Source organism: Anolis carolinensis, unplaced genomic scaffold, assembly GCF_035594765.1.
Source record: "Anolis carolinensis isolate JA03-04 unplaced genomic scaffold, rAnoCar3.1.pri scaffold_8, whole genome shotgun sequence".
Classification (NCBI taxonomy): domain Eukaryota; kingdom Metazoa; phylum Chordata; class Lepidosauria; order Squamata; family Dactyloidae; genus Anolis; species Anolis carolinensis.
In genome coordinates this window covers 14,754,154-14,780,007 of record NW_026943819.1, presented here as the reverse complement: position 1 = coordinate 14,780,007, position 25,854 = coordinate 14,754,154, and the positions used below count along the sequence as shown (strand labels likewise).

The window sequence follows — 25,854 nt, the reverse complement described above, 5'->3', positions numbered from 1 at the left end:
ATACTTGTTCCAGGCATAGAGGATATTATACTGTATCCACTTGCCTTCAAAAGCATTAAAGACTAAGACCTCTTCTACACAGATGTATAAAATCCACATTGAACTGTGGAGGAGGAGGAGGGAGCAAGCTTGTTTCCTGCTGCCCTGGAGACTACCATGTTTCCCCGAAAATAAGACAGTGTCTTATATTATTTTTTGCTCCCAAAAATGTGCTAGGTCTTATTTTCAGGGGATGTCTTATTTTTCCAGGAAGAAGAATTCACATTTATTGTTGAACAAAAAAAATAAACATTTATTATATACTGTACAGTAGTTTTCATCACAAACCAACATAACCAAACCAGACAAACTGTGACTCCTGTCAAGAATTCCTTATTATTACCATTATTTCCATGTACAACTTGTATGTACATTTACCAATCCTGCATACTCTGGTGTTTTGTTTGGCGGGCGCTGGGCATGCTTCCAAACAAAAACTTTGCTAGGTCTTACTTTCGGGGGAGGCCTTATATTTAGCAATTCAGCAAAACCTCTGCTAGGTCTTATTTTTTGGGGATGTCTTATTTTCAGGGAAACAGGGTAGGATGCGGAACAATGGCTTCAAACTACAGGAAAGGAGATTCCACTTCAACATTAGGAAGAACCTCCTCACTGTGAGAGCTGTTCAGCAGTGGAACTCTCTGCCCCAGGGTGTGACAGAGGCTTCTTCTTTAAACAGAAGCTGTATGGCCATCTATTGGGGGTGCTTTGAATATGATTTTCCAACTTCTTGGCAGGGGGTTGGCAGGAGGTCTCTTCCAACTCTATGATTCTATATGATAGTGTGGACTCAGAATAATCCAGTTCAAAGCAGATACAGTAGAGTCTCACTTATCCAACATAAATGGGCCGGCAGTACGTTGGATAAGCAAATATGTTAGATAATAAGGAGGGATTAAGGAAAAGCTTATTAAACATCAAATTAGGTTATGATTTTACAAATTAAGCACCAAACAATCATGTTATACAACAAATTTGACAGGAAAAGTAGTTCAATACACAGTAATGCTATGTAGTAATCACTGTATTTACGAATGTAGCACCAAAATATCATGATTTATTGAAAACATAGACTACAAAAATGCGTTGGATAATCCAGAACGTTGGATAAGCGAGTGTTGGATAAGTGAGAATCTACTGTATTGTCAATTATCTGCCTTGATAAGACTTCTTTTTACCTTTTGCATTAAGAAAGCTATTCTACTACTAAAATTTCAGAACTTTTCACTTTTTACAAGGAGGCTTCCTGGGACAATCAACGTGTCTTCTTCACAATCAAACAGAACTATAATTTGCTATCGATCTCTTTTAATAGCACAGTCTAGGAGCAAAGCTGTGATTGGAGGAGAAACTCTAGAGACCCTGAAGCTCAACCAGTCCTTGGGAAGAACCAGAGACAGGAGGAGACGCCACAGAGATGGAATCTCATATTTGCAAGCCCTGCAGGATGGAACCACAAATGCATACAAAACAGAGGATGGCATCTGAGAGGAGGGTGTCCAACAAGAAGAGTTGGGATGAAGAAATGATAGCATTGTTCTGTGACTATAATCCAGGTGAAAAAATAACTCATTGCTTTTCTGCTTGCTGTCATGGAGATGTCCCAAAATTGAGGGAATAGATTTAGACCAGAGCTTGTAAAAGTTATTGTTCTGCACTACAGCGGATGGTCCTGATTAGAAGATTCTGGGATCTGGAGTCTGAACCAATGTTTCCAAGTTCCAGTCAAGCCATGTTCCTCCCATAGCAACTTTTCACAGAAACAAGCTCTAGAGCAGGCATGAGCAAACTTCGGCCCTCTGAGTGTTTTGGACTCCAACTCCCACCATTCCTAACAGCCTCAGGCCCTTTCCTTTTCCCCCTCAGCCGCTTAAGAGCTTAAGCGGCTGAGGGGGAAAAGGAAAGGGCCTGAGGCTGTTAGGAATGGTGGGAGTTGGAGTCCAAAACACCCGGAGGGCCAAAGTTTGCCCATGCCTGCTTTAGAGAAATTAAAAAAGAAAGGACTCAAGGGTAGTTCTCAGTAATCTCCCGAACATTAAGTCATGGCAATTAATGTGGTACCAAACTGTTAAAATTCTGCAGTGTGAACGCAGCATTATATAAGTGAGCAAAAGTAGAAAAAAAAGCCATTCCCCATTTGGAGTGTATTCTTTGCCAATTACAACTGTAATACAAGATGTGATAGAATGGACCAGATAAAATGACTCATCCTTTGCATAGCATTTTCTTTACCAGATTATATGATGTAATGCAAGGAGATCTATTTTGTTTTTGCAGCATCTCCTCCACGTAGAATTAGGGCCCCTAGAGAAACTGAGCCCAGGCTGTTCAGAATTTGGGATGTGAGCCAGAAGTTCTTGATCCTGATGAACAATATTCTAGTGGCAACTTCCAGAGATTCCATGACTCCAGGTGAGCAGTGAAGCTCTGTAGTTCTGTTGGTACTTCTCTGTCCCCATTGCTTTTTTATGGATGGAATAGAGCAGGCATGGGCAAGCTTCAGCCCTCCAGGTGCTTTGGACTTCAACTCCCACAATTCCTAACAGCCTTCTGGCAGTTAGGAATTGTTAGAGTTGAAGCCCAAAACACATGGAGGGCTGAAGTTTGCCCATGCCTGGAATACAACCATATTTTCTGGGGCAGGGTGACAGACATGGCAAAATGTGCTGCTTTTTAGTAGGATTAGCAACCATCCTCTTTGCTTCTGCACTTTTCTTGCCTCTGTCTCACTGTAATGGGATTTGTGATTTCACTGCCATTCCATTTTCATAGCAGCCGTCAGTGTCAGCCCTGTTACTCCCCTAAAATAAGACCTCCCCTGAAAGTAAGACCTAGCAACTAAGAATGGGACCTTCCAGGCTGCAGGAGAGTTCCATTGGGAAGCATGGCTGCAGGGCAGATGCAGCATTCATACCCACTGGAGGGAGGGAGGGAGAGAGAGTGCTTGCTTTCTGTGCCTCCTGCCTGTCCCCCAGCCTCGGCTCAAAAAACTTTCCGTCTGCGCTGCCTGCGGTTTCTTTCTTCCTTCGGAGACAAGGCTCTGTCCTGGCCATGCTCCCTTCGTCCCAGAGGTTTCTGGTTGGCTCCTGGTGCCAGGGCGAGGGAGGGTGGGAGGGAAGGAAGAGGGCTTCAACACCCTTTCCTGCTCCTTCTGCTTCTTAAAGGTACAGGACGCATTGGGATTCTCCTCCCATTCTTATTCCTATCCTATGCCATGAAACTTATTATTTTATACTATTATTATTACCATATTATTAGCCTCATATTCTGTTATTATTATATCCCATTATTATATTATCCTATTAATATATATTATATCATTATATTCTATACTATTATTCTCTTATTATTCTATTATATTATCATATTATTATTATATTATTCGCATATTCTGTTACTATTATATTCCATTTTATATTATCCTATTAATCTATTTTATATAATTATATTATATTCTATTATTCTATTATAATATCCTATTATTATTATATTATTATGCTATTCTGTTATTATATCCCATTATTATATCCTATTAATACCATATTATCATCATCATCATATTCTGTTATTATTATATCCTATTATTATATTATCCCATTAATATATTGTATATCATTATGTTATTATTTTATTATTATTCTATTATATTATCATATTATTATTATTATATTATATTATTCATGACTACATTGAAACTAGAATAGAGAGAAATCAGCATGGAAACCTTGTGAAACCTAAACTGCAAGAGGTACCATAGATTGTTGTACATGTAAATAATGGTAGTAACAAGAAATTCTTGATAGGATTCACAGTTTGTCTGGTTATGCTGGTTTGTGATGACAACTACTTTACAGTATATAATAAATGTTCATTTTGTTGTTCAACAATAAATGTGAACTCTTCTTCATGGAAAAATAAGACATCCCCTGAAAATAAGACCTAGTGCATCTTTGGGAGCAAAAATTAATATAAGACCCTGTCTTATTTTCGGGGAAATAGGGTAAGTAAATTGAAGCAATGCTTCAGGTAAGAAATGCTAGGAAGAACGGTTTTCTAAATACTTTCAAACCACCGGCCATTTATCTTTGCTCCGGTGAAACTTCCAGTAATAAAGCCAAACTATTAATTTAACAGTGATTTGATTTTTATCCACATTAATGGACTCACAGAGGATGCTTTTTGTTCTCATATCAGTTCCTCTTTCTTGCCCGTTGTTCCCCAGAAGAACTTTTGGCTGTGCTCCCCAACCACTCACTCGATCCGACACTGCAACCCATCTTTTTGGGCCTCAATGATAAAACTCACACTCTCTCCTGTATGGAATCTGGTGATGGTGAACCTCTGCTAAATTTAGTGGTAAGTTTTTATCTATTTTATTTCTCCAAGAAATCACCTTTTCTCCTATTTTGTGTTCTCTATGTATCATTCTTTTCTCAGCTATGGACTATATATTTTTCTGCGCAATCCTGTGGCAAAGCTGCTCATATTCTCCACCTGGAGATGTAGTATATTTTGATTGATGGATTCTTTTACACTTTGCATGCTCATTGTCCAGAAATGATGTAGTTGCCATAATGTTTTCATGTTTCCTATAGTCTAACTACATAATGATAACACTTTGATACTATTGAAAGCTGAGTTCTGTAGTTTTGTCAGATATTATTGCTCAGATCGCTCCAATGTCTTGCTAAATCCAGGATTCTTTTGGATGTTTCTTTATCGTGTCAGAACTGAATTACGGGTATAGTTATAATGTATTTTAAAAACACAAACAAAATTTAAAATGTGACATTATACTAGATTCCCTTTGACCAGAAGCTGGCCACTTGGAGTGCCTGTGGTCTCGCTGTGAGATGGTCCTTCATTGTGCATGTGGCAGGGCTCAGACTGCATTGTAGTACGTTGTCTGTGGTTTGCTCTTCTCCACATTCACATGTTGTGGACTCCACTTTGTAGCCCCATTTCTTAAGACTGGCTCTACATCTCATGGTCCCAGCACAGTCTGTTCAGTGCCTTCCAAGTCACCCAGTCTTCTGTGTGCCCAGGAGGGAATTTCTCATTCAGTATCAGCCATAGATTGAGGTTCCGGGTTTTAACCTGCTACTTTTGGACTCTTATTTGCTGGGGTGTTCCTGCGAGTATTTCTATAGATCAGGGGTCCTCAAACTTTTTGAGTGGAGGACCGATTCACAGTCCCTCAGACTGTTGGGGGGCCGGACTAGGATGAAATAGTAAAAAATTAGGATTGTTGTTGTTGTGTGCCTTCAAGTCATTTCAGACTTAGTTCAACCCTAAGTCTAAAGTTTAGGACAGAGGCCAGGTCAATGACCTTGGAGGGACACAGTTTGGGGACCCCTGATCTAGACGATCTCATAAGACCATAGGTAAGCAAAGAGACCTCCAAAGACCTTTTAGATGGTCTCATAAGGCCACCAGAAGACCATAGGTAAGGAAAGGGACCCTCAAACGCCATCTAGATAGTTTCATAAGACCATAGGTAAGGAAAGGGGCCCCCAAAGGCCATCTAGATGATCTCATAAAACCATAGGTAAGGAAAGGGACCCTCAAAGGCCATCTAGATGGTCTCATAGGACCATAGGTAAGGAAAGTAACCTCCAAAAGCCATCTAGATGGGCTCATAAGCTAAGCAAAGAGACCTTCAAAGGCCATCCAGATGATCTCATAAGACCATAGGTAAGCAAAAAGACCTCCAAAGACCAGGTAGATTTAGGTCAACCCTAAGTCTAAAGTTTAGGACAGGGGCCAGGTCAATGACCTTGGAGGGCCACATCCGGCCCACGGGCCTTAGTTAGGAGACCTCTGCTGTAGATCTTAGAAAGCTATTTCTTGTTTTAAGGCATTGGCATGCTGGCTGATATCCAAACAGAGGAGGAGCTGGAGATGTCAATGCCTTGGTCCTTTCATTATTGGCTGCTACTTCCCGACGGATGACAGGTGGTGCAATACTGCCTAAACAGTATAATTTCTCTAGCGATGTAGGGCATGGACATCCTGTGATAATGCGGCATGTCTCATTAAGAGCCACATCTTAACGTGGTGAGATGTATTCCACACTGGAATACATCTGGATGTAACCTTAGCTATTAAAGTGGTATCAATGTTCTACAACTGTATTTCATTCTCATATTTTTCAGACCTGAATGGTGATATATTTTGTAATAAAAGGGCTGTATGATCTATCATTTATTACTTTTTTTTCCTTTTCTCTTGGGGAAATCCATACCTTCTGACTGTTAGGAATTGTGGGAGTTGAAGTCCAAAACACCCGGAGGCCAAAGTTTGCCCATGCCTGCTAACCACACTATTTTCCTGATACATTTTATAACACTTTCTTTCTTTCTTTCTAACTTTCCATGTCCTTAGGAGAGAAACATTTTGGACCTTTATTCAAGCCATGAAGAATCCAAGAGCTTCACTTTCTACAGCCGATCCAATAACCAGCAACAGACTTGTTGCTTTGAATCTGCAGCGTTCCCCGGATGGTTCATGAGCACTTCCACCGAGATAAACAAGCCTGTCCGTTTGAGTCGTGAAGGAGGGCCCGATATCACAAATTTCTATTGCGAGAGAAAGGACCCTTTGGAATAGACCGGAATGTTTTTTTATTGGAAATTAAAGAAAATGAAATTTTTACTCAATTGTTCCGATATATTAAGTGTGGTAGAATGGAGGTTTAGTAGCTTTGGCTGGATTCTGATATCTCTGTAAATTTATTTACATATATTGGAATTAGAACTGGGAAGTTTTGCAATATCCATTTGCAGTGGAGGGGTGCTGTTATATTTCTACATAGAAGAGCTGGCCAGGTTCTCCCCCAGGATAACGCTTATTCTGGACCCCTATTTTGAGCTTATTTTTCTGCTACTGTATATTCAAATGCATGAAATCTATCTAGGCCTTATCCACATTGTCGAATGTTAACTGCCATGGCTCAGTGCTATGGAATTTTGGGATCTGTAGTTAACAAACTACAAAATTCTAGTACAGTGGAACCTCTACTTAAGAGTATCCCAACTAAAGAGCATTTTGAGTTAAGAGCTGTCACTTGGCCCCAGATAAACCTTGACATAAGAGCTGCATTTTGAGTTAAGAGCTAGCGTCAGAGGGAGTGATAGCGCAAGAGTTGAAGCTTTAGGGCTTCAAGGGAGCTGCCTTTGTGCTTCATGCTTCCTGTTCTTATCCACTTTGGGAGATTGCTATCTGCTTTGCTCTTGTCCACTTTGAGGAAGTTTGGGTTAGTTGATTTGGGTTAGTTGCTTTTTATTCCTGGTATGTTTGGTTTCATGAGAGAGGGGGAGAGAGCAAGAGAAAGAGGGAGGGTGCTTCTGCCTCTTCACTTTGTGCTTTGTGCTTCCTTTCCCCAACTTTGTGCTTCTACCATTTTTAAGTTGGTCTTTCTTTTTCTATTCTTCCATAAGAATGTGCATTTATACATTATTTGTTATTTAAAAAGTACATTTTCAATGGGAAAATTCACTTTGATATTAGAGTTTTTTTGTTAAAAGCTTGGTCACGTAACACATTAAATTCGAGGCATCACTGTATTCCATAGGAGAGAGCCATGGCAGTTCAAGATGTGCCAATTCTGCAGTGTAGATAGTTTCTAACCTGTCCTGAATTTCTATTATTCTTCGCTTAAAACCCAAGCAGCTTTCAAAGATGAGATCATTGCTTGGAAAAGTTACTTTCAGGAATTATAATTCACAGAACCCTCTGACCTGAATAACTACTCTGTTTCCCCAAAAATAAGACATCCCCAGAAAATAAGACCTAGTAGAGGTTTTGCTGAATTGCTAAATATAAGGCCTCCCCCGAAAGTAAGACCTAGCAAAGCATGTCCGCCATACAGAACACCAGAGCATGTAGGATCAGTAAATGTACGTACCATAGAGTGTTATACATGGAAATAATGGTAGTAACAAGAAATTCTTGATAGGATTCACAGTTTGTTTGGTTATGTTGGTTTGTGATGACAACTACTGTATAGTATATAATAAATGTTCATTTTTTTTGTTCAACAATTAATGTGAATTCTTCTTCATGGAAAAATAAGACATCACCTGAAAATAAGACCTAGCGCATCTTTGGGAGCAAAAATTAATGTAAGACACTGTCTTATTTTCGGGGAAACACAGTAATACCCTGTTTCCCCTAAAATAAGACATCCCCAAAAAATAAGACCTAGTAGAGGTTTTGCTGAATTGCTAAATATAAGACCTCCCCCGAAAGTAAGACCTAGCAAAGTTTTTGTTTGGAAGCATGCCCGGCGCCCACCAAACAAAACACCATAGCATGCAGGATTGGTAAATGTATATGCCAATTGTATATGGAAATAATGATAGTACAGTAGAGTCTCACTTATCCAACATTCGCTTATCCAACGTTCTGGATTATCCAATGCATTTTTGTAGTCAATGTTTTCAATAAATCATGATATTTTGGTGCTAAATTCGTAAATACAGTAATTACTACGTAGCATTACTGCGTATTGAACTACTTTTTCTGTCAAATGTGTTGTATAACATGATGTTTTGGTGCTTAATTTGTAAAATCATAACCTAATTTGATGTTTAATAGGCTTCTCCTTAATCTCTCCTTATTATCCAACATATTCGCTTCTCCAACGTTCTGCCGGCCCGTTTATGTTGGATAAGTGAGACTCTACTGTATCAAGAAATTCTTGACAGAAGTCACAGTTTGTCTGGTTTGGCTATGTTGGTTTGTGATGACAACTACTGTACAGTATAGAATAAATGTTCATTTTTTGTTCAACAATAAATGTGAATTCTTCATTATGGAAAAATAAGACCTAGCACATCTTTGGGAGTAAAAAATAATATAAGACACTGTCTTATTTTCGGGGAAACACGGTAAGATATCAGAAGCTATAATCCAAATGAACAAGCCGTGGCTGATGTTGCCACGTGTCCTTTATCTGACTTGCCTTCCTTCCTGGCTCTCATGCCTCCACTGTTATCACCTACATCAATTTCTACAGTATCCCAACCTGCTCAGCAGGTTCCTAAAAATTCTGCTCAGCCCAAGACCTGCATTTAGCCAAGGAAGAACGATTTCTGAAATACGTTACCCTTTACTTCTTTTTGTTCCAGTAAGACTGGCCTAGCTAAAAATCAAGTATTCTTGTCTGAAAAATGCAAAATACATTTATGCCAGCATGTACCCCTTTCTGCCTCAGAACAAATTCTCCTTAGGAACATGGCCTTCAGGCTGTAAAGCATCCCTTAGTCATATTAAGGCAAGGCTTTAAGGCTTCTGCCAGTGTATCTTTGGAGTGCCGCAATTTTTTATACGATTCATTCACTGCCCAAAGGTTTTCTCCTACTCTATGAAACCCAAAATATTACCATTACTGACAGTGTTGAAGTGGAGCCAGGGTTCACAGGATTAAAGACCCAGGATGTGTAGGGACTATACCTAAACATTTTAAAGGCATCTGGTCTGACCAGATTTTGAAGCAAATAGAATCAGATGCAGTTAGTACTTGGATGGGAGACTGCAAAAGAATAAGAGGTGTTGTAGCCTATATTTCAGAGGAAGAAACTGACAAAATGACCTCTGAGTATTCCTTGACTCAGGGCCCTTCTGCACTTCCCTGAAACCCAGGAAGAAGTGGGTTAAAATAAGCCGCTTCCTCCCAGGTTTCTGTCCACACCCCCAACATAAACCCAGGCTTTCACTTGAGGGGTGGCTAGATGTCAGCCCCCCTTCAACCTCCCATTTTCACCTAAAAAACTTACCGAAGGGGCTCCTTCAGGCTCCAGGAACCCAAGGAACCAGAAGCAGTCTCGGAAGTCAATCCCCACAGGCCCATCATTTGGAAAGATTCAGACCTAGGCTTAACCTAGTTTTCTCAGCACCAATTCACTTTTACCCGAGGTGCCATTTGGATGCCTCAGGTAAAAGCTAGAAAGGTCCTGTCTGTCTGGAAGGGCACTAACAAAGCCTTATAAAATCCATAGGATTGTTTTAAGTCCACAATTAACTTGCTACTCCTTTTGCATTTTCCTATTTTCTCAGAATTTAACTCCAGCATGGGCAACTCCCACTTGTACTCCCCCCTCATAAATTCTCAAAACACCCTCAAAGCAAGTTGATGGGGAAAAAAGTGCAGGGGAAGGTCACTTTCTGGACCTAAAATGCCTACTGGGATCTCATCATACCAAGATTTATAATTTTAGTTGGAAAGCCTATCCTCGACTTATACATGGGTTTGACCTATACATGAGTGAGTATATACGATGAATTCATTCCTTTATGCTGAAGCAGAGAACTACAGTTCACCTTGATGCTTTCTTGACTTCTCATAATTCCTTTGCATTGGCTATGGTAACTAGGGCCAATAAGAAATCTCGGCCAAAACACCTGGCAGGATTGCTACAATTGCACACACCTGTAAAACGTTTTTAAAAGGTTTATAACTCGCTTAGATTTGCATGAGGCAGCTATAAAAACAACGATGAGATGATTCTGAATGGGCTCAAGTTTCCTCTCCAGAAGGAATGTGATTTATGAGGTCAGAGAGATCAGGTGTCTGGAGAAATGCTTGACATTTGTTAGGGTTTGGTATGAAATGTCTGGATACTGAGGACTTGCAAAGTTTAAAAGAAGCTCTGGGGGCCAAAAACGGGGCAAAACCATGTTAACCAATCATCCTACTTTGGGGGTGGGAAGCCCCTGTGCATCATGTACATGCTCAGGAATGACTTCTTATTCTTTTTTGTGGTTTGTGGCCCATGTAGACAGGCCAATACTATACTTTGTTTCTTGCACACACTATGTGTCAATTCAAGGGTTGTTGTTTCCACACCAGAGTTTGTGGTTCTTATCTGCTACACAGTAATGCCTGATTTCTCCATTTGCTTTGCAACAGTAGCAAAGTTATCTATCAAATCTTGCTTTCTCATCAGACTTGTGTTTCCAAATTGTTTCTTGTCAAAGAAAGGTCCTACCTTCCAGGTTCAAAATACAGTAGAATCTTGCTTATCCAACGTAAACGTTGGATAAGCGAATATGTTGGATAATAAGGAGAGATTAAGGAAAAGCCTATTAAACATCAAATTAGGTTATGATTTTACAAATTAAGCACCAAAACATTATGTTATACAACAAATTTGACAGAAAAGTAGTTCAATACTCAGTAATGCCATGTAGTAATTACTGTATTTACGAATTTAGCACCAAAATATCACGATGTATTGAAAACATTGACTACAAAAATGTGCTGGATAATCCAGAACGTTGGATAAGAGAGTGTTGGATAAGTGGGACTCTACTGTAATCAATGAATGCTTTTAAATACATCTGGAAGCAGGTAATTTCCACTAATTTCATAAAATGTCCAGTAACTAATTTACAATTAGTCACCTGAATAATGAAAACAACACCATTGCAAATTAACATTTTATATAACTTTAATCTATCTCTGGCCATACTAGTATATTTTCATGCTGTCTTAAAATGTAACTTGTTAATGAACAAACTAAGAACAATACTTAATGAATAAATTTTCATTATATTGCCTTTATTGAAAAACACACTACTGCTAAGTAATATGTTGTGTTAGCACTACTGTTGCAAAGTTTTCCATGCAAATCTTTTTGCAAGTGTTTTCCCACACCACGCTGTTCTACATTTCCAGGCAAATGCCCTATCTCCAGTATGTAACACATGACTAATATCTTCCATTTTACCAAATGTATTTCAATCAGCTTTCATTGAGCAAAACATCGTGCAGGTTGGTGTCACAATAACTCGAGGTGTCACTCCCATGGAACCTCCTTCTGTATCGAACCAAAATACCAGACAATTTCACAAAACCAGCTATGATTAAAAAAAACCATTAGCATTGAACAAAATAGCACAAGGAAAGGTAACCACATGATTTGGAGCATCGCTGTAAAGGATTAATAATGATTCACACCAATATGCATTATTGGAAGGTTCAAAAAAGGGTTTTAGTCTCATAGATAATATATAGATTGTGTCATAGATTATATATAGATACAGTACAAGTTATCTGGGGTTGTGAAAAAATGATTTTAAAATAAAAATTATAGACTTCTGGTGAAACAGCACAATTTTTGGTGTCATTTTGCTGAGAGTATCACCTAGGACTTATCAGAATGACCTCTGGCTCCATTTCTATGTGCTGTCACATGGCATAAGGGTACTTCCGGTGGGACTCCATGGATGGGAAGCTAAAAAATATCAAGAGGGAGAGGGAGAAAGAGTGGAACAAGGCTGGACATTAGAAGTCTAGTGCTATTTCATTTTCCTTGCTATGTGTGTGTAGGAGAGGTGCATGTTTAGACTTCTGGAATGATTCCATTAGCACTGCCTCCAAAAAACCCCTGCAAATTTCTTGAGCAGACAAACGTCAGCATTCTGGAAGAAGCAAAGACCACCAGCACTGAAGCAATGATCCTCCACCATCAACTTTGCTGAACTGGCCACATTGTCCAAATGCTTGATCACTGTCTCTAAACCAGTTACTCTACTCTCAACTCAAGAACCTTCAAAACTGTGGCATAGACACCAAGAACTGGGAAGCTCTGACCCTTGAGCGCTGTAACTGGAGGTCAGCTGTGACCAGCAGTGCTGTAGAATTTAAAGAGGCACAAATGGAGGGCTTAGGAGAGAAACGTGCTAAGAGGAAGCTGCGTCAAGCCAACCCTGACCGGGACCACCTTCCACCTGTAAAGAGATGCCCTCACTGCGGAAGAACATACGGGCCAAGAATAGGATTCTACAGTCACCTACAGTCCACAACCAAGTACAGTACACTTGGAGGGCCATCATCCTCGGGCTACGAGGGATCACCTAAGTGAGTAATAAGTAAAGTAAGGGATTTGAAGAGACACATATGGAGGGTGAAAGGGAGAAATATGTCAAGAGGAAGGCACATCAAGCCAACTCTTGTTGGGACCGCCTTCCATCTGGAAATTGATGCTCTCATTGCAAAAGAACATGCAAATCAAGAACAGGTCTCTACAGTCACCTACGGACACACTGCCAAGACCCTGCACTTGGAAAGTAATCAGACTCGGCCACGAGTGATAGCCTATGATGATGAGTGGGTGTTATGGTTGGAGTAGTGAAAGCAGCAATAAAGTTGAGGAAGCAATGAGATGGTTAACATCCTTGGAATCTTATGCAATCAAAGCATAGCCACAAAGTGAAAGTGTGGCAACGTTTTCAGAAGTGCAAATGTCGATAATTTAACCACAGAAGCATTTAACTAATAGTTACCAAAAAAAATGATATCACAGTCATTGTAAAGACTAAGAAACAGGACTGGAGTCACTCCAATACCTTCAGGTCAGCAACCCAACCTTCAAGTCAGCAGTCTGCCGGCACAATGGTTTAACCCACTGCTGTTCCGGGGCAAACTCCTGAGTGGATTGGAGTAGTGAAAGGAGTAATATAGTTGAGGAAGCAATGAGATATGAGTGTAAGGAGGGATGAAATGCAGTTAGAAATAAAGGAAAACAATGAGAATGCTCAGGGGTGGAATCCTTGCACTTAGCCCTGGCACTGCTTCAACAGTAATATTCAGTTTGTTATCACGTATCTCAGCTTCTAGCTGAAAAAAGCCCCCCCCCCCCCCAATAGCAGAAGACAAATTTGCTCAAGGAAAGGAAGTCCAGCAAAGCAGTACCTGTTGGATGGTGGAAGACAAATATACTGTATATACTCGAGTATAAGCCGACCCGAATATAAGCCGAGGCACCTAATTTTACCACAAAAAAAACTGGGAAAACATTGACTCCAGTATAAGCCGAGGATGATAAATTTCAGAAATAAAAAGAGATACCAATAAAATTACATTAATTGAGGCATCAGTAGGTTAATGTTTTTGAATATTTACATCAAGCTCAAATTTAAGATAAGACTGCCCAACTCTGATCAAATCATTATTCTCATCTTCTTCAATGTAAATGTGCTTATGTATCCTTTTAATAATAATAGAGTAAAACAATATATGTAATAATAATAATAATAATAATAATAATAATAATAATAATAAATACAGGAAAATAATACATGTAATAATAATAATAATAATAATAATAATAATAATAATAATAATAATAAATACAGGAAAATAATGCATGTAATAATAAATAAAAATAATAAATGTAATAATAATAATAAGATCAGAATGAAATAACAAATTGTCGAAGGCTTTCATTGCCGGGATCACAGGGTTGTTGTATGTCTTTCGGCTTCCCTGGCACTGCAGGGGAAAGAGAGCTTCTTATTCCTCATAGGTGGATATATCTAAGCCAGAGCTGCTTGGAGCACCGTTCCTTCAATAACAACATAATGAAGGCGCACAAGACCATGTGGTTGAATAAAGGCTTTCAGTGTGCCCTGAAGACTGGTTTCAACTATTCCAATTGGTTTGATTTCAAGAGCCAAGAAGAGGAGCAGAAGAACCTCCAGGATCTCTGTACTAAAACAACGCCAGGATCTCTGTACTAAAACAACTGGAGCCGGTAAATTGCTGATTCAACATTGATTCAACTTCCTTACCTAGTTTATCCATACCTCACAACCTCTGAGGATGCCTGCCATAGATGTGGGCGAAACGTCAGGAGAGAATACTTCTGGAACATGGCCACACAGCTCGAAAGACATACAACAGGGGTCCTCAAACTTTTAAAGCAGAGGGCCGGTCCACAATCCTTCAGACTGTTGAGGGGCCCGAATTATCATTTGGAAAAAAAAAAAACGAACAAATTCCTATGCACAGTGCACATATCTTATTTGTAGTGCAAAACAACAACAATAACAATGAAAGACCAATACAATATTTAAAAATGAAAATAATTTTAACCAACATAAACCTATCATAAACCTGCTTCTGGCCAATTAGATAGTCAGGTTAATTAGGATTGTTGTTGTTGTTGTGTGTCTTCAAGTCATGTCAGACTTTGAGTGAGCCTAAGTCCAAAATTATTTATTTATTCATTTACTACATTTATTTACTACATTTATATCCCACCCTTCTCACCCCGAAGGGAACTCAGAGCAGCTGTATGTACATACAATATATTATATTATTAGCATAGCACAATATTAGCACTATATATTACTATATTGAACTATACCACTATACTGTAATATTATATGTAATATATAACATATAATTAATATTATTATATGGTATTATTATTAGTATTGTATAAAATGATAATATTATTATCAATATCATAGGTATATACAATATATTATATTATTAAAACTGATATAAAATATTATATTATAAATGAGGGTGGGGGCCAGGTAAATGACCTTGGAGGGCCGCATCCGGCCCCCGGGCCTTAGTTTGGGGACCCCTGACATACAACAACCCAACAAATGTATTAATAATAATAATAAAAATAGAGTAAAATAAATGTAAGAGTAGCAACAATAATAGAGAAAAATAATAAATGTAATAATACCAATAACAATAGAGAAAAATAATAAATGTACCATATATTCTTGAGTATAAGCTGACCCAAATATAAGCCAACCAGGACCCTCACCTGAGTATAAGCTGAGGGGGGCTTTTTCAGTCTTAAAAAAAGGGCTGAAGAACTATGCTTATACTCGAGTATATACAGTAAAATCAGTTAGGACTCCAAAAAACTGCAACCTGAGACAAAGCTTGGTCGGGATACAAAATAAACATGCAAACCACACCCCCCAGCATTGCAGAGTAACTACAAAATGAGGTGGACATCCCAGAGTAAAGTAGAGAAGAGAATCTTCAGTTCCAGGCACTCTGTCTACTTGTCCACAAAACATTGCAGGTACTTTCTGTTTGCTTGCAAGGTGCTACTATGGATTTTAATTCCTTTGGCCAGGCCTTGGCCCTCCAGGTGTTTTGGACTTCAACTCCCACAATTCCTAACAGCCTACCAGCTGTTAGGAATTGTGGGAATTGAAATCCAAAACACCTGGAGGGCTGAAGTTTGCCCATGCCTAGGTTAAACTTTTCCTCTAATTGATTTTCCCATTGTTTGTTATGATTCTTTTGGAACAAGGCTAGGAAAGTTACCTTCTCTTCTTCCAATATTCCAAGAAGAAAATATACCTTCCATGCCTATGATTTTTTTAAAAAAAATCTAGACTGCAGTTATATTTATTTCAGCTCTAAGTTTTATGATTTTTTTCCTTTTTGAGGTAGTTTTTAGTTTACAATTCAGAGGAAGGGGGCAAAACCACATTTGAAGATTTCTTGCCTAAGAAAATCCAATTAAATGCACAGGGTTGCCATAAACCAACAGGAGATTTGGAGACCCATCCCATGGGGAGATACATTTGTATTAGAAGGTGAATTATCTGAATGTGAATTCATAAAAAACCCACACCATGGCAAAGCAGCTGCTAGTTTTTTAAAAAAGTAGATCAGTTCCATTACCATCTTTGTTTAAAATGCTGTAAGTACCCTGTTTTCCTCAAAATAAGTCAGGATCTTATCTTAATTTTTGCAAGGGCAGTATTATTTTTCCAAATTGACTTTTAAAATGAATTATATCTAGGGCTTATTTTTGAAACAAGGTTTTTATTTTGGGCATGCTCAGAAATGCTGAAAAATCATGATTGGTCTTATTTTTCAGGGAAGGTCTTATTTTGGGGAAAACAGGGTACTTTCTGAGTTCTGTTGCTTTTGGGTTGCTGTGAGTTTTCCGGGCTGTATGGCCATGTTCCAGAAGCATTCTCTCCTGATGTTTCACCCACATCTATGGCAGGCATCCTCAGCTGTTGTGAGGTCTGTTGGAAACTAGGCAAGTGGGGTTTATATATCTGTGGAATAATGTCCAGGGTGGGAGAAAGAATTCTTGTCTGCTTGAGGCAAATGTGAGCGTTGCAATTGATCACCTTGATTAGCATTGAATGGCCTTGCAGCTTCAAAGTCTGGCTGCTTCCTGCTTGGGGGAATCCTTTGTTAGGAGGTGTTAACTGACTGATTGTTTCCTGTCTGGAATTCCCCTGGGTTTTTTTTTAATGTTGCTCTTTATTTCTGATTTTAGAGTTTTTAAAAAATACTGTTGCTTTTGTTTGACAATTCTGTTTCTATGGCTCCTCCTACAGAAATCTGGTGATGGAGGGAGAGGCAGCAGAGATGGAGCCCCTGCGAAATGAACAGTGCCCGGTGGAAACTGAGAAGCCAAAACTCAGCCAGGTGACACTTGAGAAGGACAAGAAGTTCTTCCAGAAGACTTGGAATGAGGAAATAGCAGATTTATTCATCAACAAGAAGTTCAGGACAAGTGAAAACAAGAGATTAAAGCCAGATGAAAAAAAGCCGTTAAAGCCAGGTGATATCGCTCTGCTTTTTTGCCATCGAAATAACCCTCAATGTTAACAATAGACGGGTGGAATTTAGGGTTGTCAGAGTGAAAAGTGACATTGTATGTCCAATTATTGAGAAAATGGGGAAATTTCAGCAAGTAGAGTCTCACTTATCCAACACTCACTTATCCAACGTTCTGGATTATCTAACACATTTTTGTAGTCAATGTTTTCAAAACATCATGATATTTTGGTGCTAAATTCGTAAATACAGTAATTACTACATGGCATTACTGAGTATTGAACTACTTTTTCTGTCAAATTTGTTGTATAACATAATGTTTTGGTGCTTAATTTGTAAAATCATAACCTAATTTGATGTTTAATAGGCATTTCCTTAATGCCTCCTTATTATCCAACATATTCGTTTATCCAACATTCTGCCGGCCCGTTTATGTTGGATGAGACTCTACTGTACTTGACTGTGCAACAAGTAACACGTGCTGAAATACCTATTTTATATAACCGCAATGAATGCTGTGTACTACTACTAAACAGACAAATAAATGGGTATTCGAAAAAATCTGCGCTTTGGCGCAGATGTCCATCCCCACACCCCCAAAAGCTTTAGTATATTCAGAACAAACCAGGAAAACTCTAAAAAATAAGGAAACCCTGGCTTTATTATTATTATTACAGTAGAGTTTCACTTATCCAACACTCACTTATCCAACATTCTGGATTATCCAACGCATTTTTGTAGTCAATGTTTTCAAAACATCGTGATATTTTGGTGCTAAATTCGTAAATACAGTAATTATTACATAGCATTACTGTGTATTGAACTACCTTTTCTGTCAAATTTGTTGTATAACATGATGTTTTGGTGCTTAATTTGTAAAATCATAACCTAATTCGATGTTTAATATGCTTTTCCTTAATCTCTCCTTATTATCCATCATATTTGCTTATCCAACATTCTACCGGCCCGTTTATGTTGGATAAACGAGACTCTACTGTAATTTACTTTTATCCTGTCTTTCTCCCACAAATGGGACTCAAAGTGGCCAACAAAATAGAAAAACAACAACAACTACATAATACAGAAAAACATCATCCCACAACCTGACGTATAAATAATAAATCAACACATTGCATAAAACACATTGTTCCAAATTAATTCATTTTTACTAGAGGCGTCGTTGGGATGCCTCCAGTAAAAACTCAGACAGGTCCCAGGATATGGGCCTGTCTGGATGGGCCCTAAGCTCACAGGCTCAGTTTAATCCTCTTCCAGTGTCTCCTTTTGGTGTTGTACCTGATCTGATTGTGGGCTTTAATCCAGATCCACTGTTTCTTAGCAAGGAACTGCTTGATATTGAATGTCTTGTGGGATGACATGGCTGAGATGGAGAGAACTTTGTCCTGAGTTCCCCTGAGGAGATAGGGCAGGTTACAAACAAATGTTGTTGTTGTTGTTGTTATTATTATTATGGAACTCGAATTATCCGAGACCTACTTGCCTTTCGGAAAGCCTGCAAAACCTTTCTCTTCCGACAGGCTTTCAATGGGTGAAAAACTCGGGGCTATGTTTGTTTTTATTGTTGTTTTTATTGTTATTTTAAAGGTAATTGTATTGTTTTAATCTATTTCTGTAAACCGCTCTGAGCCAAACTGGGAGTAGCAGTATACAAGTCTAATAAATAAATAAATAAATAAATAAATAAATAAACTTGCTGACTGAAAGGTTGGCCATTCAAATCCGGGGAGTGGGGTGAGCTCCTGCTGTTAGCCCCAGCTTCTGCCAACCCAGCAGTTCAAAAACATGCAAATGTGAGTAGATCTATAGGTACTGCTTCAGCAGGAAGGTCATGGCGCTCTATGCAGTCATGCCGGCCACATGACCTTGGAGGTGTCTATGGACAATGCCAGCTCTTTGGCTTAGAAATGGAGAGGAGCACCAACCCCCAGAGTCGGACACGACTAGACTTAATGTCAAGGGAAAAATAATAATAATAATAATAATAATAATAATAATAATAATTCTTATTACTACGTATTAGTTTGTCAGGAAAGCTTCAACCAGCATCCAAATAAAACTATACCATGTGTGGCTACACATGGCAACATCCCAAACACTAAGAAAAACTTGAATCTTTGTAAAACTTGTCCTGATGGCAGGCCCTGAGTATACACGCTTACAGTGTAGTGCAACATTTAAGATATTGATACCTATCATAATCTGATATACAAATGGATGGTACACCACAGTTCTTTGTGGTTGTATCATCACCTACTACTATCCTGACCCCAAGTTTTGTTGGTCAGTGTGATTTTCCTCCTTTTCAATCTCATTTTGCCTGAAGCCACTCCTCAATAGCAGTAGTGTTAACTTTCCACTGATATTACTGGGAAAACCTGTTCCACAGGACAGTTGAGCAGGAGAACTTGGATTCCCATTAAGTCAAACTCATTGGGATTAAGAGGATTAGACAACAGTACAATTCAATAGAGACAAGAAAGTCAATATAGGAAATCATCCATACTTATTTCTTATTACAGTTTTAGAAAAAAAAAGCCATGTTCTTCCCTATAGTGTTGTTTAAAAAGCAATTTGTGATGTTGCTCTTTTAAAATATACTTTATAAAATAAAACAACAAAACAGTGGGTCCTGCATGTGATCTGCAATATGTGTGTGTAAAACAAATTATTCAGCTAAAATACCTAAAATGCACTGTGACATAATTAAATATTTACATGTTTCCTTCTCTAGTGCCTATTGGAAATGGAACAAATGTTATCCAAGTAGAAAAGGAACCTCGTTTGTACAGTATTTGGGATATTAGCCAGAAGTTCCTTTTCCTGGTGAACAACATTATAATAGCAAACCCTCGAAATTCCAATGCACCAGGTAATCCTTGCAGCTCTTTGGTTCGGTTTGCCCTTCTTTGCTACCCTCTTACTTCATTGTGTTAAGTTTGTTTAGTCCATAGACCTCTTACTCTTTACTGTGGAACAAGAAGTTAAGCTAAGAAAGTACACAACAATACAATAGGCCTCTGTATTACACAAAGTTGTGTTACGTAGTTTTAAATAGAAACAAAGCAGCAGAGGAAATTGATTTTCTACACAAGGCCAAAAAGTACAGTATGTCCACAAGGAAAGAATATTGTCAGACATAAGTGAGTTTTTAAAATTCAAACTTTTTTTTTTCATGTCAGGAGCAACTTGAGAAACTGCAAGTCGCTTCTGGTGTGAGAGAATTGGCTGTCTGCAAGGATGTTGCCCAGGGGATGCCCGGATGTTTTTGATGTTTTTACCATCCTTCTGGGAGGCTTCTCTCATGTCCCCGCATGGAGCTGGAGCTGATAGAGGGAGCTCATCCGCGCTCTCCCCGGGTGGGATTCGAAACTGGCAGCCTTCAGGTTGGCAACCCAACCTTCAAGTCACAAGGCTTTAATCCACTAAGCCAGCGGCAGCTCCTAATTCAAACATGACGCACAAGGAAAAATCTAGAGATACAAAGTGAAATTAGCTGCCAAAGGGCACTCACAAGAGTTTGGAGGAAACTTTTGGACATAAAGACTCTTTTTTATGTCATGAAGACTTACGAGAAGACAACTCATTTCATCTGTATCTCTGATTTTTACTTTATGCATCATGTTTTCATTTTGTGCAAATACTCAATCTACTGCTTTTCTCCATTTGTCTTTTTTGTTAGCTGGTATCTTGTCTCATTCAGCCCATGCCGACAGCTCAGGTACTTCTACCATTCCTACAAAAAAGACACCTGGGGGCCCTTCCACACTGCCCTATACCCCAGAATCTTATTCCAGATTATCTGTTTTAAACTGGAATATATGCTCCCAAAGATGCTTTAGAGCAGTGATTCTCAACCTGGGATCCCTGGGGTAAAACCCTAAAACTCCCAGAAATTCCAGCCAGTTTACCAGCTGTTGGGATTTCTGGGAGTAAAGGCCAAAAACATCTTGGGACCTCAAGCTGAGAACCACTTCTTTAGAGCTTGGTTTTTTTAGGGGTAGTCGAATTTTCCCAAATTGACTTTTTAAATGTCTAGGGCTTATTTTTGAAATAGGTCTTATATTTCGAGCATCCCCAGAAATGCTGAAAAATCTTATTTTTGGGTTAGGTCATATTTTTGGGGAAACGGGGTAGGTGCAGTGTGGAAAGGCTCATAGTGGCTTTCTTTATGAGGTCTGCCTGAGGCTCCACCTACAGTGCCATATAAAATTGAGACTATCTGCTTTGAATTGGATTATATGAGTGTATATTGACATATAATCCAGTTCAAAGCAGATAATCTCAATTTTATATACTGTAGATGGGGCCTGAGTGTCTCTGAATCCCCTTCTTGTGGATTAGGTGTCTTGACTGTCTTATCGGTGAGCTTCAGGCGCTGTCTACGCTGCCATGTAATCCAGTTTCTGAATCCAGATTTGCTTTCAACCGGATTATATGTCAGCGTAGATCCAGCTCAGTGTCATCCTGGGTTCTTCTCCTTGTTCATCAGGAGCTGCAGTAGAGATTTGCCATCCAACACTTCTTCTGTGCTTCGTCTCTCACTTGCATCACAATACACGGTTTGGTTATGACAGAGCAGTACATGAGTGACAGGCCAGAAACAAATAACAGGTGTGGTTGGCTATGTTTCAGAGGGAGAAACTGGCAAAGCCACCTTCGAGTATTCCTTGCCTAAGAAAACCCTGAGAATTCCTGAAGGCACATAACCTCACAGTGTCAATTCATGAAAAAGGCGAATTCCTTGCAAAAAATGACCAATAAGACACACTGATAAACTCATAGGGTGGGTAATGGAAGTGCAAGGACCTCGTAGAATAGTGGAGTTGGTTTGAATATAAAACTCAGATGTGTTTTCCTAGGAGTTTTTTCATTTACTAACATTCCCTTAGTCGCGGTTTATGAAAACTGCCCCAGTTTTCATAAGCAGCGACTTATGTCTTCGATCATTGCTGTGGTTTCTCCCCCAGAGCTGTTCATGGAAGTGTTCCCTAACACTGCCCTTGATCCCCAAATGCAGCCCATCTTCATGGCTCCCAATGGGAGAAAATACAGCCTGTCCTGCATGAAGTCTGGTGCGGGTCAACCTCAACTACAGCTGACGGTGAGGTTTGTTTATGCTGAAAATTTTTTCCCGGTTCTCTAAGAAATGTCTCTTTACGCCTTTCCTTTCTCCATCACAATTAGAACTGGGCATATTTTTTAAAAACCAACAATACAGTACATGGAATTGGTATCCATGAACTGATTTATCCATGCAGACATCCCTCAAAGGCAGGCAGGCTATTTTAAAATATAGACATTGTTTAATTTTTTTGTATTTATACTTTTATTGATTTTTTTGGATATTTTTAAGCTGTAATGTGGCACAGCGGGTTAAACTGCAGAGGTGCTGAACTTTCTGACTGAAAGGTTGGTGGCTCAAATCCGAGGAGCGGAGTGAGCTCCCGCTGTTAGCCCCAGCTTCCAACCTAGCAGTTTGAAAACTTTCCCAAGGCAATGAGCAAATACAACAAATTAAAACAATGCAGACATAAAAAAACAATTCAAAAACACATTGTAATTCTCTTTTGAAAACTCTTAAAGTATCCTAAAAGTTTTGAAATAGATAAAACAGCATTTTGAAACATCTCTAATATCACATGCTATTTCTCTTCTAACCTAATATTTCTTTTTTTTTGCAATTATTTTTTATTATGCAATTTATAAGCAACTTGTACATATCGTATTACAAACAAGGTCCAATAATCTTTTCCATAATGTAATAAAAAAAATATAGTAACTAACCCCCAACCAGAAACCAGTATGTTGCGAGAGAAAGAAAACACTTACCATAACACAAGTTAAGACAATAAAAAAAGAAAAGGAAAAGAAAAGAAAAAAACAATTTGGCATAGATTCACAGTTGCTGTATTATCTCTGTAGCTTCCAGAGGTCTAGATGTGGTCCTCTTTATTTTTTCCCTTTATTCATTTTTTTAAATTATTAAAGTCCCAGGTCTTCCTTAGTCGAACTTTATGTGTATATTTATTTTTTCTTTTAATAAATACTCTTTCATGGGTGTCCAGTCCATACTATTTGGGGGGTTCCATCCTGCGCCAGCCTTTGAGTCATTAAGTCCATATTCATCACGTCCATCACTTTGTTGATCCATTTCTCCAAACTAGGCACTTCCTCCGATTTCCATAGTTGTACCAGTGTGATTCTTGCCGCCGTGGTAAAAAAAATATATTAATCTATCAGTATTCTTATCAATTTGTGGGTCAGTGATTCCCAGTAAAAAACATCCTGGCTGAAATTCAAACTTCTTTTGAAGAATTATTGTCATTTTTAAAATGAATTTCCTACCAATATATTTTTTTATCTTTTTACACTCCCACCACATTTGGAGGAAAGTGCCGGTATGTTTCCCACATTTCCAGCAATTGCTACTGGTATTCCCTTTGCTGAATTTGGCTAATTTATTTGGTGTTAAGTACCACATATGGAACATTTCTGTTTTCTTAGGAAGCTGACATCAAGACGCTCTATCAAAAGAATCAGAAAGCGTTGAGTTTCACTTTCTACAGCAAGACTGATGGGAGCCCCGGAACTTGCTCTTTTGAGTCTGCGGCATTCCCGGGTTGGTTCCTCAGCACTTCTTCCCAGGCAAATAAGCCGATGGGGCTGAGTCGCCGAGGCGGTGCTCAGAACACACTGTTTTATTTTCAAAGACACAAAAGCGGGGTTTTATTAATGTAGAACCATTGCGGCCACTGTTGTCTTAAATGAAAAGTAGAAAAAAAGAAGTTGTAGTCTGTATGTTTGGGAAGTAGGGTGGGACAAAATCTGTTGTAAATGAATGTGCAGGAATTCCAGGGATAGTGGAAGAAGTTTTATTGCTACTCTGGGGAAAATGGAAAAGGAACTGGGGAAAAATGATAGCCAAGGCAAAGGGCAACAGAAAATATGACAAATTGAACCAGATCATCCTTATGATCCAACAAACGATAAAGAAAATGTATAACTGTTCCTGGAGGGAGGGGTGAATGGGAGAGGGGGAAACAATGGAAAAGGGATGGATACAAGTAGGGAACAAGGGCGAATACATACGAATTTTTAAAATCTCTTTTTGTTAAATTGTTAAAATATATAGACTGTATAAGTCGCCTGTGTTACCTTCTAAATTTTCTCATGAGGAAAAGTGCTAATGTTATACTGTACTTGTTTGACCCAAATAAAATAAATAAACAAAAAAGAAAAGAAAATGGCAAAAATCAAGATTTGGATTGCTAAGAAATATTTTCAGACCGTAATTAGTTGGATCTGTGGATACTGTTGCCAGGGCTGTAGCCGGGGGGGGGGGGGGGGGGGGGGGGGGTTAGGGGTTCAAACCACCCCCAAAATTTTTCAGGTTAAAAAAAAAACCTGGTTTACTCATGAATTTTAACTGGTTAACCAAATCCCCATGCTAAGTCTATGAGACACAAAAAATTAAGAGTCCCTCCAGGCACTATCGCAAGGAGATATTGACAGGCCTGTAGCGGGGTGTGTGTGTGTGTGTGTGTGTGTGTGTGTGTGTGTGTTTGAATCTTCAAAAACCCCTCCGAATTTTTTTTTCTGGCTACGGCCCTGACTGTTGTCCTCCAAGGCTGGGATACACCTCCGTACCTAACACACAATCCAGTCCAAGGTAAAAATAGCAAAGCAGTTTTTTGAGGAATATATGTAAGAAGGAATTCTGAAAAATAGTGTAAAGATCAATGTTCAAAAAACAGGAAGAATCCTCAGAGTACATGATACGCATCAAAAACCAGGAATACAAAAGCAGGATCTATCCAAGGACATGCAATACAGGAAAAGTCCTTAGAAACTTGAAACATGACACATGAACACAAGGAAACCTGGAACTAGAAATCCCTTGGAAGACTTGTGTTTTTTTCTGTTTAAAGCAGAGTTTGGGAAACGCTCTTTGCAACTTCCATGTGGTTTTACAGTTGTGTTTGAAAATGTGTTGCGTGTTGAAGCTACAAGTGATGCTCCACACACAGAAACCAAAGACCAGATACAAGCACTTGGAGATAAAAGGCCACAGCTTTTATTTGATTATGGCTGTAGGCAGGATCCAGCTGTGGGCCGCGATCCAAAGATCCGGTCTTACAGGAGGGGTTTCCATTTCTCTTGCATATGGCCTAATACACATTTGTTTTCCTTAACATTACTTGGATTCTTATCACATCTGAATGAGCTCTTGGTTTTAAAAGTCTGGCCTTCATAGTATAGTACTTGGCCATTCAAAAATCCAACTCAGTATTCTTGGCTGGTTATTATGTTGAGTCTGGGTTGAAGTGTAGAACATAACAAATGTGGATACGCTCCTTGAAGTCACCAATAGACTTATGATGACCTCATAAATTTCATAGGGTTTTCTTATGACCTCATCCCATGGGGTTTTTTCCCCATCCTAG

The 25,854-nt window shown here is 38.9% G+C and overlaps 3 protein-coding genes across 4 annotated transcripts; 2 read left to right on the top strand and 1 right to left on the bottom strand.

Moving 5' to 3' along the window:
* Positions 1 to 1,314: 1,314 nt before the first annotated feature.
* LOC103279672 (interleukin-36 receptor antagonist protein) lies at positions 1,315 to 8,843 on the top strand. Its single transcript, XM_008116022.3, has 4 exons — positions 1,315 to 1,595; positions 2,317 to 2,451; positions 4,262 to 4,395; positions 6,424 to 8,843. The coding sequence occupies exons 1-4, from the start codon at positions 1,457 to 1,459 to the stop codon at positions 6,646 to 6,648; spliced, it is 633 nt and encodes a 210-aa protein (XP_008114229.2). The 5' UTR covers positions 1,315 to 1,456; the 3' UTR covers positions 6,649 to 8,843.
* A 1,675-nt stretch (positions 8,844 to 10,518) lies between these two features.
* LOC100551751 (interleukin-1 family member 10) lies at positions 10,519 to 24,667 on the top strand. Of its 2 annotated transcripts, none has more exons than XM_008116024.2 (5): positions 10,519 to 10,594; positions 17,167 to 17,393; positions 20,142 to 20,279; positions 22,378 to 22,511; positions 23,915 to 24,667. In XM_008116024.2, the coding sequence occupies exons 1-5, from the start codon at positions 10,590 to 10,592 to the stop codon at positions 24,146 to 24,148; spliced, it is 738 nt and encodes a 245-aa protein (XP_008114231.1). In that variant the 5' UTR covers positions 10,519 to 10,589; the 3' UTR covers positions 24,149 to 24,667. The 2 variants fall into 2 exon arrangements, with proteins under 2 accessions (XP_008114231.1, XP_003224251.2); XM_003224203.4 differs by lacking the exon at positions 10,519 to 10,594 and adding an exon at positions 15,773 to 15,881.
* On the bottom strand, positions 17,280 to 19,293 carry LOC103279673 (putative ribosomal protein eL39-like 5). The gene has a single exon (XM_062961237.1). The coding sequence runs from the start codon at positions 18,766 to 18,768 to the stop codon at positions 18,637 to 18,639; it is 132 nt and encodes a 43-aa protein (XP_062817307.1). The 5' UTR covers positions 18,769 to 19,293; the 3' UTR covers positions 17,280 to 18,636.
* Positions 24,668 to 25,854: the final 1,187 nt, after the last annotated feature.